The sequence below is a fragment of the Camelina sativa genome, chromosome 5, assembly GCF_000633955.1.
Source record: "Camelina sativa cultivar DH55 chromosome 5, Cs, whole genome shotgun sequence".
Taxonomy (NCBI): Eukaryota; Viridiplantae; Streptophyta; class Magnoliopsida; order Brassicales; family Brassicaceae; genus Camelina; species Camelina sativa.
The window spans coordinates 33372905-33385622 of record NC_025689.1 but is presented as its reverse complement, the minus strand read 5'-3'; the positions used below and the strand labels follow the sequence as shown (position 1 = coordinate 33385622).

At 38.9% G+C, this 12718-nt stretch overlaps 1 protein-coding gene across 1 annotated transcript; it reads left to right on the top strand.

Moving 5' to 3' along the window:
• LOC104788374 lies at positions 8363–9002 on the top strand. The gene is made up of 2 exons (XM_010514124.2): positions 8363–8572; positions 8786–9002. The coding sequence occupies exons 1-2, from the start codon at positions 8380–8382 to the stop codon at positions 8947–8949; spliced, it is 357 nt and encodes a 118-aa protein (XP_010512426.1). The 5' UTR covers positions 8363–8379; the 3' UTR covers positions 8950–9002.

Genomic DNA, 12718 nt, shown 5'->3' with positions numbered 1-12718 from the left:
TGTAACGCCCGTGTCCCAAAGAAAAGTGGAAGAACCGATCAATTTATGTGAAATCATGAAATTGCCCGGTTTGGTTTAAGTTCACCCGGTTTAGAGCAGGTTTTGGGAAACCCTAAGTGATATATTTATAATGAAATGGACGCCTCTTCTCTCTATTTGGTCGTGGCTGTTATTCAATACTTGTGTTGAGAGAAAGAAAGAGATATAGAGAGAGGAGAGAGCCTATTGTGGTATGAAGGAGATTAAAGGAGAAGGAGCAGAATCGTTAGGGTTTGGGAAGAAACAGTTTCGATATATCAAATCGTTGTCAAAGGTAACGAAATTTGGTAGTGTTATTCTCAAGCCTTTCATCGTCATTCTCCTTTTTACAGAAGTGGATTTGGATTTAAACTCGATGAGTTATGTGCAGTTTCGTGAGACACGTTTTCTCAGACGCGAGTTGGAACCATCGGGGATTGTAACTGAGATCGTGGTCTCGACTGGTTTCTGATCGGCACGAGATTATGTGGGAAGCTTCATGACGTCTCGGACTAGCTTTTCACCGGAGGGATTTGATAGTTAACGGTTGGTTTTTATTTTAGGGTTTCGTCTTTAAGACTGTTCTTTTCTAATGTTTCTGTCCAGTTTCGCTATAAGTCGTTTTTGGTTGTGTGGCTTGTTGTAGGGAATTGCTGGGCTGTTTCAGACGTTAGGAGAGTCTCAACTGGTTATATTCGTTGTTATAATCAGTTTGATAAGGTGAGTGCGTGACCATGAGCTTATCTAAGCGATTGGGTTGTATAACTTGTTTTGTGTGAAGTTGTGTAGGTGTGATGAATGTGTTATTGGATGTTCTGTTCAATGTCTGGTTTGTTATGTTTTATTTGTGGTTGTACTCTTGATTTGCTTGTGTGTATAGCTCGTAGATGGGAGGATCGTCTCACTGGGTATTTCTGGTAATACTCACGCATCTCATTGTGTTTGTGGTGCAGGTATTGTGTAGTGTGGAATCATGGCGATGAGGAGGAGGATGATCTAGGGTCTCGGTTGTGTGTTGTTGGACTTGGTTATATTGTTTATGTTGGAACCTTGGATAGAGTTATGCTAGGTTGATGGATAGAATGCTTAGGAATGTTATTGCATTGATGATGTGTTGGTTCTGTATGTTGGTATGTTTCCGCTGTGCATATTGGTTGTTATCGGTTTAATGAGGAATTGTGGTTTGGGTGGTTTAATTAAGTAGTATGAGATGCTTAATTATGTATTGTACTTATTTTTAAAAAAAACGGGTCCGGTTGTTTTAGCATCTTCGACGCAAACGTGACGGTCATCACGTTTGAGCTTATTCATTATTTAGGTTTTGTTTCTTATGGGCTTAATGTATATTTAGGCTTGTATTTGTTTGCTTCTTCTTTCGGTTAGGGTTTTCATCCTCTTCCTCTTATTTAAAGAGACGTGACTCATTATTGTAAAGGGAATTATTGATTATTGAATAAATAAGTTTTACCATAGCTTTGCGTAAATCCTAGAGAGGAGGACTCTCAACCCTAAGAGCTTGTATTCAAGCCCTGCAGGAGTACTTGCAAAACTACGTCGATATCGTTCTCGGAAACTGATCTCGACCATATCCCTATTGCTTCTTTTTCAAGTCTCGGCGTTCTAAGCAAGATCTGTTCGTGAATCCAAGTTCTCCAGAAATCATGTGTTCTCGTCCGTTAATTAAGCTTCCGCTCTCTATCAGAACCTAAGTATTTTTCATATATATATATATATATATATATTATAACATATTTGATTAGCCAAGACAACTCCACAAAGTTTATAGCTGCAATTTCCCAAGAATCCATAGAGTATATATGAATCCAAAATCTTGTCCTTTATGGTTAAAAAAACAAAATCCAATTTTTAAAATCAGTAACTCTTGAGTCTTGACCTTGATTAATTAGGTTGGAGCTGCAAAGATTCATAATTATCCAACGCGGTTACAATGAATTTACCCAATGTACTTTTGTAATTTTGAAACCAAATTCATCAAAATTCTATTTGTTGCTTGAAAAATATGGTGGAGAAGAAGAAGAAGATGATGTCGGATCGAATCAATTCTGGATTGGATCAGATTTAATTTGGTTTAGTATCAAATTTAGGTGGTTTGGTATCCAGTTTATAAATAAACCGATTAAACTCAGATTAATTGAGAAATAGATGTGACAATTTCTCATTTAGGGGAGATCTAAGTTGAAATTTTTTTTCCAGAGATATTTAGATCACGATCAAAGTTTGGACTCAATTTAGTTGTTGGTATTCCTATGCATTTATGGGAGATAGCAGCGCTAGAGGCGATTGGGAAAAAGGTGGGCTTAATCCGGAAGATAGATGAGGAGACAGGGAGTATTTGTGCAACTGTTAATGGTTTTAATCTTATTCTCTTCAAAATGGTGGTTCCCTTTGATACTGGTGATGAGGTGGTGGTTACTATTGAGTATGAGAAGTTGAAAGGATTCTGTAGGCATTGCTTCTGGTTGACTCATGATATGAACGTATGCCCGGAGTTGAGTCAAGCTGATGGTAGTCGTGGCTTTGCGGTTCAATCTGATAGAAGGGGGTGTTCAGAGGCAGCAACTTACAACTAAACAGGGTGTCAAGAATCATAAGGGAGGTTGGGAAAAACCAAGGAAATTTGTTAAGCGGGCTTCTGAATTTGAAAATGAAGATTCCAACATTACGAGACATCAACAGCTTAGTGCTAGTGGGTCGAGTGGTTCCGGTTATCGTCAACAAGATGGGAGTCAAGGTCAAGCTTGGGAACAAAATAGGGGATATCTGAAACCGGAAAAGATAAGGATAAGTCCCAAACTAGAAATCCTCTTTGAATTCAAAGTTAGGGGATACTCAAGACTAGAAGATGATCAAAGGGAAAGAAAGATCACCTTGAAGAACTTGGGTTCGTGAAGTTTGTAAACGAGAGTTTATGAAAGAAGAATGATAATTATTTTATTGAATGAATAAGCTTCGGCTGCAGGCCGTACAATATATAGAGTTCTCAAACACAAACCCTCAATAATTAAACCCGTTAATAAAAACCTAACATTGAACCGAGACTAATTATAAAACCAAAACCAAATTGCATAATAAGATAGAAATAACTAAGGATCGAGAATCCTGTCACAATACTCCCCCCTTCGGAATATCCTTGGCCTCAAGGATGAAAGTCCGGATGTTTGGCGATGAAGTCTTAATAGAATTCCCAGGTAGCTTGTTCCTGTGTGTAACCTTTCCATTGCACAAGAACCTTCGTCACTGGTTTGTTCTGTCGCTGAACCATCTTTGTTTCGAGTATACGCTCCGGTTCTTTAGATAGCCCCACGTCTGTAAGATATTGAGGAAGGGTAGCAGCTGAAAGTGGAGGGTTGGGGCATAGTTTAAGCTGACTTACGTGAAACACATTATGGATGGCAGAGGTACGAGGCAAATCAAGCTTGTAAGCAAGAGAACCAACACGGTCGGTGATGAGGAAAGGACCATAAAACCGTGGAGAAAGCTTGTGAGGAATGTTGCGAGCCTTAAGAGATTGTTGGCGATAAGGTTGGAGTTTCAAGTACACAGAATCACCGATCTTAAATTCACGCAAGGACCGGTGAGAATCAGCATATTGTTTCATTCGGTTCTGGGCACGAAGCAAGTGAAACTTCATCATGTTAATGATTTCCTCACGTTTTTGCAGACTGCGATCGACGACCTTCGAAGAACTCTCACCGGGAAGGTAGGGCATGTGAAGTGGAGGTGGCTGGCCATAAATAATCTCAAACGGTGTACAACGTATGGCGGTATGATAATTGGTATTGTACCACCATTCAGCCAATGGGAGCCATGTGCACCATGTGTGAGGAGCATCAGATGCCATACACCGTAAATACGTTTCCAAAGTTTTGTTGGTGACCTCAGTTTGACCATCAGTCTGAGGATGGTAAGCTGTTGAATAATTGAGGTCAACACCGTGAACCCGAAACATTTCTTTCCATACTTCACTGAGAAATGTTGGATCCCTATCACTGGTGATGTCTTTAGGCATACCATGTAAGCGAAAAACCTGGTCCAAGTAAAGCGTAGCAATATCCAAAGCAGTATAAGGATGAGATAAAGGCAAGAAATGAGCGTTCTTACTCAGTCTGTCAATAACCACTAATATGCAGTGCTTGCCCGAAGAAGGAGGGAGGCCTTCAACAAAGTCTAAACTTACTGACTCCCAAACACCATGTGGAATAGGTAGAGGCTGAAGCAAGCCGGGTTTTGCAGCCAAGTCATATTTATTTTTTTGACATACACCACAATTTCTGACATAATTTTGGACTTCCAAGCTCAGCTTAGGCCAAAAGAACAAAGATTTGATTCTGTGCAAAGTAGTATCTCTTCCTGAATGACCACCAACAGCAGAGTCGTGGAGCCATTTGAAAATATGTAGTTTAATTTCTGGATCATTACCCACAACTAACTTTCCTTGTCGACGCAGTTCACCATTAATAAAAGAGTATGCAGGGTGAGAAGAAGGCTTAGCTTTCAAGTCAATGATCAGCTGCTTGAGAGTTGGATCCGTTTCCCACAATAACTGCAATTTCTCATAAAAGTCATGATGTACCTGAGAAAGTGTAAGCTGAAGTAACTGAGAACCAGAGACACGTGACAACGCATCGGCAGCAACGTTTTCTTTCCCTTGCTTGTAGTGGATTTCAAAAGTGTACCCCATGAGTTTTGATAACTACATGTGTTGGAAAGGAGTTGTAATCTTCTGTTCCATGAGATATTTCAAACTTCGTTGATCAGTCTTAATGATAAAGAGTTTGTGAGCCAGGTAGGCATTCCATGTCTGAACAGCATGGACCACAGCAAGAAGCTCTTTCTCATGCACAGACAAAGATTGATGTCTTGGACCAAGTGCTCTACTAATATAACCAATCGGATGATTATTCTGCATCAACACCGCTCCTATTCCAGTGTTAGAAGCATCGGTTTCCACCACAAACGTTTGAGAAAAATCTGGTAAAGCGAGTACAGGTGATGAAATCAAAGCAGCTTTAAGAGACTGAAAAGCTGTAGCGGCTTCTGAATTCCATGAAAACCCGTCTTTACGTAGTAAATTAGTAAGGGGACGAGCAATGACGCTGTAACCGCGGATGAAGCGACGGTAATAGTTTGCAAGGCCTAAGAAACTACGTAACTGTTTCTGTGTAGCGGGAATTGGCCATTGTTCCACAGCATGAATTTTTGCAGGATCCGTACTAACACCATCAAAAGAGATAAAATGACCCAAATATTCAATCTTGGTTGCTCCAAAGGTGCACTTTGAACGTTTCAAATAGAGCTGCTGTTGCCGTAGAATTGTGAAAACTTCCTCCAAATGACACAAATGTTCCTCCCAACTGCGGCTATAGATTAAGATGTCGTCAAAAAACACAAGAAGAAACTTTCTGATGACAGGCTGGAAAACATGGTTCATGAGTCCCTGAAATGTACATGGAGCATTTGTTAAACCAAACGGCATTACGAGATATTCATAATGACCTGAATGAGTTTTAAATGCTGTCTTATGGACATCATCTGGCGACATTCTAAGTTGATGAAAACCAGCACGCAAATCCAACTTAGAAAAAAATTTTGCGCCACCCAACTTGTCCAATAGGTCTTCAAGGAGAGGAATTGGATATTTATCTTTTATTGTCTGCTTGTTCAATCCCCTGTAATCAACACAAAGTCGCCAAGACCCGTCTTTCTTTTTCACCAATACTACAGGAGAAGCATATGGGCTGGAACTGCATTGAATGATTCCTTGTGTAAGCATTTCTTGAACCATCTTGTCAATGGAGTCTTTCTGTAAAGTGGAGTATCGGTAAGGCCTTAAATTCACAGGATTAGCTCCAGCTTCTAGAGGTATTTTGTGGTCAAAACCTGCTCTGAAAGGAGGAAGATGTGTAGGTTCAGCAAATATATCTGCATAAGTGTGGAGAAGTTTCTATAAAGAAACATCATCACACAAATCTGTCCTAACAGCTCCAATGTGAGAAAACAGTGCTGCGGGTTGTAATTCCTGGTGAATAGAGGTAGTATCATCGATCTCCCTGACTTGTAGAAGAGCAATTTGTGGACCTTGTAGCATTAACTTATTCAAACTATGGCCCTTAATTGTCTTGCAACCCGACGACGTAACTCCTTGCAGTACATGCTTCAATCCTCCACTCTTGAACTCCATACGAAGATTAGAAAAATCCCACAATATGGGTCCCAAAGTAATAAGCCATTGTACACCAAGCACTAAATCACTACAATCCAATTTTAGAGTCTGTATCTCGGCTGCAAAATCATAACCTTGCATTTTCCAAGTAAATTCTGCACATTTATATGTAGAGAGCAAGTTACCCGTAGCTGCTGCAACTGGCATTGGCGTGATTGCATTCAGCTTGCAACCTAATATTTTGGCAACGCTCAAGTCAAGAAAATTGTGGGTGCTCCCTGGATCAATCAGTATGTTCAGCTTTCTCTTGCCACTTTGTCCTATCAACCGCATACAATTAAATGTAGTAGAGCCGTTCAAAGCATGAACTGAGATCGTGGGATATTTATCATCATGTCCCTCGCTTTCTCCCTCAAAGGTTACCTCTACCTCATCGGCGGTTGACATGATCTCCTCGTCACCTTCCATATAGAGTATCTGACCTCTCTTATGTTTTAGGTGGTGGCCCGGAGTGAATGGTTCTGCACAAAACATACACAATCCCTTGCGTTTCCTCTCCTGCATCTCCTCAAAAGAAACTTTTTGTGCTGGCTTATTCTCATGTGACTGGTTTGGAGAAGTTAACTTTTGGTGAAAGTTTCTGTTTGAATCTGGTGTGGGTAACAATGGTGTGTTGCTGGGGTACTTGTTAGGTTGTTGAAAACCAGATTTTGGATATGGATTAGAAGGAACTCGGAATGATCTGCCAGGAGTGTGGAGCAACTCCGACTCATGAAGCTTAGCAATTCGAGCTGCTTCGGCCACTGTTTTAACCTTGAACTTGCGAGCGTTTAAGGCCAAATGGGGGTTTAAATTTGTCAAAAATATGCTAAGAGCATGAGCTTTGGTAAGCGAGAGCCGAGTCATAGCACATTCGAATTTCTCCCAAAAAATTTCCACAGTATCTCCACCTTGCTTCAGGCTTACTAACTCCGACAAAGGATCGTCATACAATTCACCAAAACGAGCAGATATCTCACTAACATACTCAGGCCAAAGAGGGTGAATACCATAATGATCAGACATGAAGTTGTGATGCCATTGCAAAGCTTTACCCACCATGTGCATCGAAGCAAATCAAACTTTCGATTCTGGAGGAGTACCGTCCAAAGAAAAAAATTGTTCACACCGGTAAATCCACTCCCGGAGCATTGAGCCGTCAAAAATAGGGAATCCGACCTTGGTGAGGCGTGAAGATAATCCGTTGGGTAGTGGCTGATTATGATCCATGACCGATGGAGTTGTTTGTGTGTTGCTCTGTTCGAGCGAGTGTTGATTTTGGAGCTCTTGTGGTCTAATCGAACTAGGAGAAGCTCCTGATTGAAGAGAGCTGTTTTCTTGGTGCGGTGGTGGTGCTTGTGTTGATTGGGCCAGAAATTTCACCATCATCGATTTAAGGTCTGCAATTTCATCTGTGAGTTTTGTATGAATCTCAGCTACAGCTCGTGTTTGTTCTTCAGATTGTTTTGACTGGTTGGAACGCAGCTCATCTAGCTGTTTGCTCATCTCTGTTATTGAAGCCTGGCGTGTCTCCATCAGTCCAAGAAGCGAAGAGCTCTGATACCAATGAAACCGGAAAAGATAAGGATAAGTCCCAAACTAGAAATCCTCTTTGAATTCAAAGTTAGGGGATACTCAAGACTAGAAGATGATCAAAGGGAAAGAAAGATCACCTTGAAGAACTTGGGTTCGTGAAGTTTGTAAACGAGAGTTTATGAAAGAAGAATGATAATTATTTTATTGAATGAATAAGCTTCGGCTGCAGGCCGTACAATATATAGAGTTCTCAAACACAAACCCTCAATAATTAAACCGGTTAATAAAAACCTAACATTGAACTGGGACTAATTATAAAACCAAAACCAAATTGCATAATAAGATAGAAATAACTAAGGATCGAGAATCCTGTCACAATATCCTAGTAGTTGGGCTGAGTCTAGTGACGGTGTTGGCAAGGGGGACCTCAAAGGGTTGGTGGTGCTTCTTTGGGACAGTTCCTTGGTCCCCGACCAAGTAGGAAGGGATGAAGACCAGTCTGGCCCAAGCCTTTGTATAAGATCAAGCAAGCTTCTGGTGAGAAGAAATTGTTGACCTATGATCATGATGCTAGTCAGTTTACTGAGAAGGGTGTTCCTCAGATGGAGCTGGACACGACGAATATCTCATCTGGGGATGGTGTAGTGGATTCTGTTGGTTTAGATTTTTCAGAGAGTATGGATGACTTACTTGAGGATGGTGAATACCAAGAGGAGGCTCCCACAGATAACGCTGATCATGAAATTGATATTGGGTCGGTTCCTATTTCTGGCGAGGGAGCTATTAACACGCAAGGTACGGGTCTTGTTTTTGATCCTTTAAAATCAATTTTGAAAGATGTGAGTTTGGCTATGAAGGTGGTTAGTCTAGGGAAACAGAATGGTATTAAAGAGTGGACTCTTAGCCCTTATGCTAAAAGAGGAATTAGTGGCAATAGGAAAGTTGTTTTACCTATAGCTTCTTCTGGGAAACGTTTGTTGGCTAAAATCTCTTCTTATAAATTTGCAGGTGAGAATAAAAAACAGAGGGATGTGGCTAAGCACACTAACAAAACAAGAGATGGCTCCACTTCTGGAGGAGGGAGTCGTATTTTAAAAAAGGGGATTGTGGTGCTCCCGAAATCAAAGTTTTTAAGTTGGAATTGTCATTGCATTGGGACAGACCTGAGATAGGTGTATCTGAAGGATTTGTGGAAGACACACAAGCGAGACAATTTTTATTACTAATTTTTCTCTCTAAAATAAGAAATTCATGTTAAGAAACTTCAATGGAGATGGTCTAAGACCAACTCCATCAAAGATTATTAGCAATATCTTAAGAGTTGTTTATGTTTAAAATAAATCATATTAATAGAAAAACACATTTATCTAGTGATCGATCCTTATTTTAGATGTTTAAGGATCACTAAGGATCAGGCTTGTGTTGACATCTGATTGGCTGGGGAGAAAAATGATTTTTTCCCCCTTCTATGTAGCATGACAAGAGGTTGATGTGTAGGTGCGGAGGCTATCTACTTGTGAGTGTTGGAATTTGGAGAGAGTGGACTGCAAGATACACTCTACTCCAATATAAACTCACAAGAACACTTAAAGCAGAATTTGTGTGTTCATGTGTAAAGTCTTTAAGATACAACTCAATGAGAGTGTTCTTAAGGTAAAGAAGGAGTTATACACGCCAATATAAGCTGTGTATACTCAAGAATAAGTGTGAGAGGCAACAGCTCTCTCCTGCTCTCTCACACCAAAGATTGTTAGAATTAGCATAAGAGATTGAGAGTTTGATGAGATTAGAGAGAGAGAATTTCGTGTAAACACATAGAGTATCACATAGAATAGGTTTTCAATAGAATATCTTTTACAATGAGGCTACGCCCTTAAATAGGAGAGCTAGCTAGGGAAACTCCCTTTTACAAATAAGGAAACATAAGATAGGGACGTAAAGAGAGAGAGACACTTTCCTACTATGTGATTTTTCCTTCTCTACACCTCCAACGGCTAGATTAGAAGGTTCTAGATCATTGTGGGAGTCTTAACTTCTTTCCTTCTCCTCTTGCCGTAGTAACCCCTACCTCGGATAGGTCTTGACCAATAACCCAGACTTTGCACATTTGATTCTTGATGTAGAGTGGCGAGTAAACTCCTGGATGTGTTACTTCTTCATCTGGTTCAATACTCCCCCTCAAGCTTAAGTGTAGAGAAATCAGAGGTTAAGCTTGAATCTTCATGAGCCTAGTTGAATGGCTTGCCTTCTTTGAACTCCATCAATCTCATTGCATCTTCCTCTCTAATACTCCCCCTCAAGCTTGGGCTGTGGGGACCAAAGACCAAGCTTGCAACACACAAAGAACTACCTCATTAAAAAAACCTTAGCAAAGAAAACCACTTGGGATAAAACTTTGCCAAAGGAAAAAGAGTATAGCCTTCGTGGTTGAATGGTGTAGCTATGACCTTGGTTTGAATGTGGGATGGCTTTGGCTTCTTGCTTCTTTTGTGAAACACACTATAGCTCCATTATCCAAGGTGAACCTCTTCTTCTCATCTAGCTTACAAATGGCTTTGTTTCTTTTACACCTTCAACAAAAGATGTAAAGAGATTCTTAAGTATATTTGCCATAAGAATAATATTAAGCTTAGATTGAGACATGAGAGAATAAAATGGAAAAAAGCTAGCTTTACCAAGTCTAAATTGATTTTAGGATTTTGCAAAGGTTGAAGATGAATAAAACACAGCGTTTTATTAAAAGCCAAATACTTTTGTTTTTTTTTTTCGTTTTAATGTTTATACTGGGCCTGGCCCGACGATTTCTGTTTGATTTAGACGTTGAATGAATTGATTTTGTTTGATTACCACCTTAAATTAATTCTGAAATCAATTCATATTTCATAAATCAATTCCAAACAAATTTTTTTAATTATTTTGAATTCGAATTTCGAATAAAAAAATAAAAACAATTTCAAACAGTTGAATGATATGGCTGAGTTATCAACATAAACGACTGACTTATGAAATATTTATAAATTAGAATTATTATAACTCAAAATTAAAATATAGTATAGAAAAATAAATATTACAATCATTATAAGCAATAAAAAGTAATAATTATAGATAAAGAGTGATTTTTACACATTCTGATCAAAATGTATAAAACATTCAAAACATGACATTTAGGGGTTAGGGTTAGGGTTTGAGGTATAAGGTTCATATTTCCAATATTATGGTTTTAATATAACAGTTTTGTTTTGGTTATATTTTGTTTGGTTTAAGGTGGTAATTTGGATATACTAATATGATAACCATTTGAAAATTTAAAAACTTTTGAAATTACTTTTCGGTTATTTCCGGTTATGTGTCGGTTAGATGCATATATAACCATAAATAATCCAAATGTTATCCAAATTAGGTCGATTAACTTAATATAACCGATAGCAAGCCGAATATAACCGTAATTAACCGAAAATAATGGAAAAATAGTTTCCGGTTCGGTTCGGTTTGGTCGGTTATTTAGTATTATAATTTGAGGGTTGGCTGAGTTATGGTAAAGTTATGGTTGAGTTATCGTTTAGGGTCTTCTCAATAATATGAAAACGTATTCTTCTTTCTTTCCTGGGTATTTTGTTCTGTCAGATTCCTAATAAGTATTAAAACGTCTCTCGATGTCACAAAAAGTGTTGTTAGGGAAGCGCGAAAAATCGCTAATTTTGTGCCTGCTCAAATCCACACGCATAATAAATTCATAAAGTGAGCTTTTTATCACAAGATATTATTGCAAATAATATCTGGGTCTTTTGTTCTGTCAGATTCCTAATAAGTATTAAAACGTTTTTCGATGTCACAAAAAGTGTTGTTAGGGAAGAGCGAAAAATCACTAATTCTGTGCCTGCTCAAATTCACACACATAATAAATTCATAAAGTGAGTTTTTTATCACAGGATATTATTGCAAATAATTAAATAATTATTATTCGAATTTAGAATTTTATTTTTCTAAAAGTATATCTCTACCAATTGAATATTAAAATTATTATAACTCAAAATTTAAATTTAGAATGGAAATATGTCTATTATTAGGTATTTAGGTTAACAGATGGTTTCACGCCAAAATATCGCTTTACGGCTGAGTTATAATCATTGCAGGAAAACAAAAGGTCATGTAACGACTGAGTTATAATCATTACGGGAAAACGAAAGGTCATGTGACGGCTGAGTTATAGTGAGTTATGGCTGAGTTATCACAAGAAACAATCTGAAAGTAAATGAAACAACCCGACCCCTTTTTTTCTTTTTAATAATTAAATACAAGATATAATTAAGTATCCCATACTACTTAATTAAACAAACCAACCTACACACGGTAACCAACCAATAATAAACCAACATCCAATTACATGCACAGCGGAAACATATCAATAATACAAAACCAATACAATAACACTTCTATCCATTCTATCCAGCAACCTAACATATCTCTATCCAAGGTTCCATCCTAAACAATATAACAAAGACCAACAACACACAAACGAGACCCTAGTTCATCCTCCTCCTCATCGCCATGATTCCACGTCACATACCTGCACACCACAAACAACAATTGAGATGCGTAAGTATTATCATAAATACTTAGTGAGGCCGTCCTCCCATCTACTGGGTTATACACACAAGCATATGAGACCCTCAAGTTTAAGCAAAACAAACAACACACAACAATACATCAAACCAGGAAACAAGTCTCGACTGAGACCAGTGTCGACCGATGCCTCACGGTGTCGATCGATGCTACAAACAATGGTGTCGACCGATGCTAAACAGTGTCGACCGATGCCACTCCAAATGGTGTCGACCGATGCTTCCTAGTGTCGATCGATGCCTCCTCTGCAGACACGATCTGCGCGAAACCGAACATCGAACTCTCCTTCCCAATCATCTCGCATCCGTCTCAAACTCA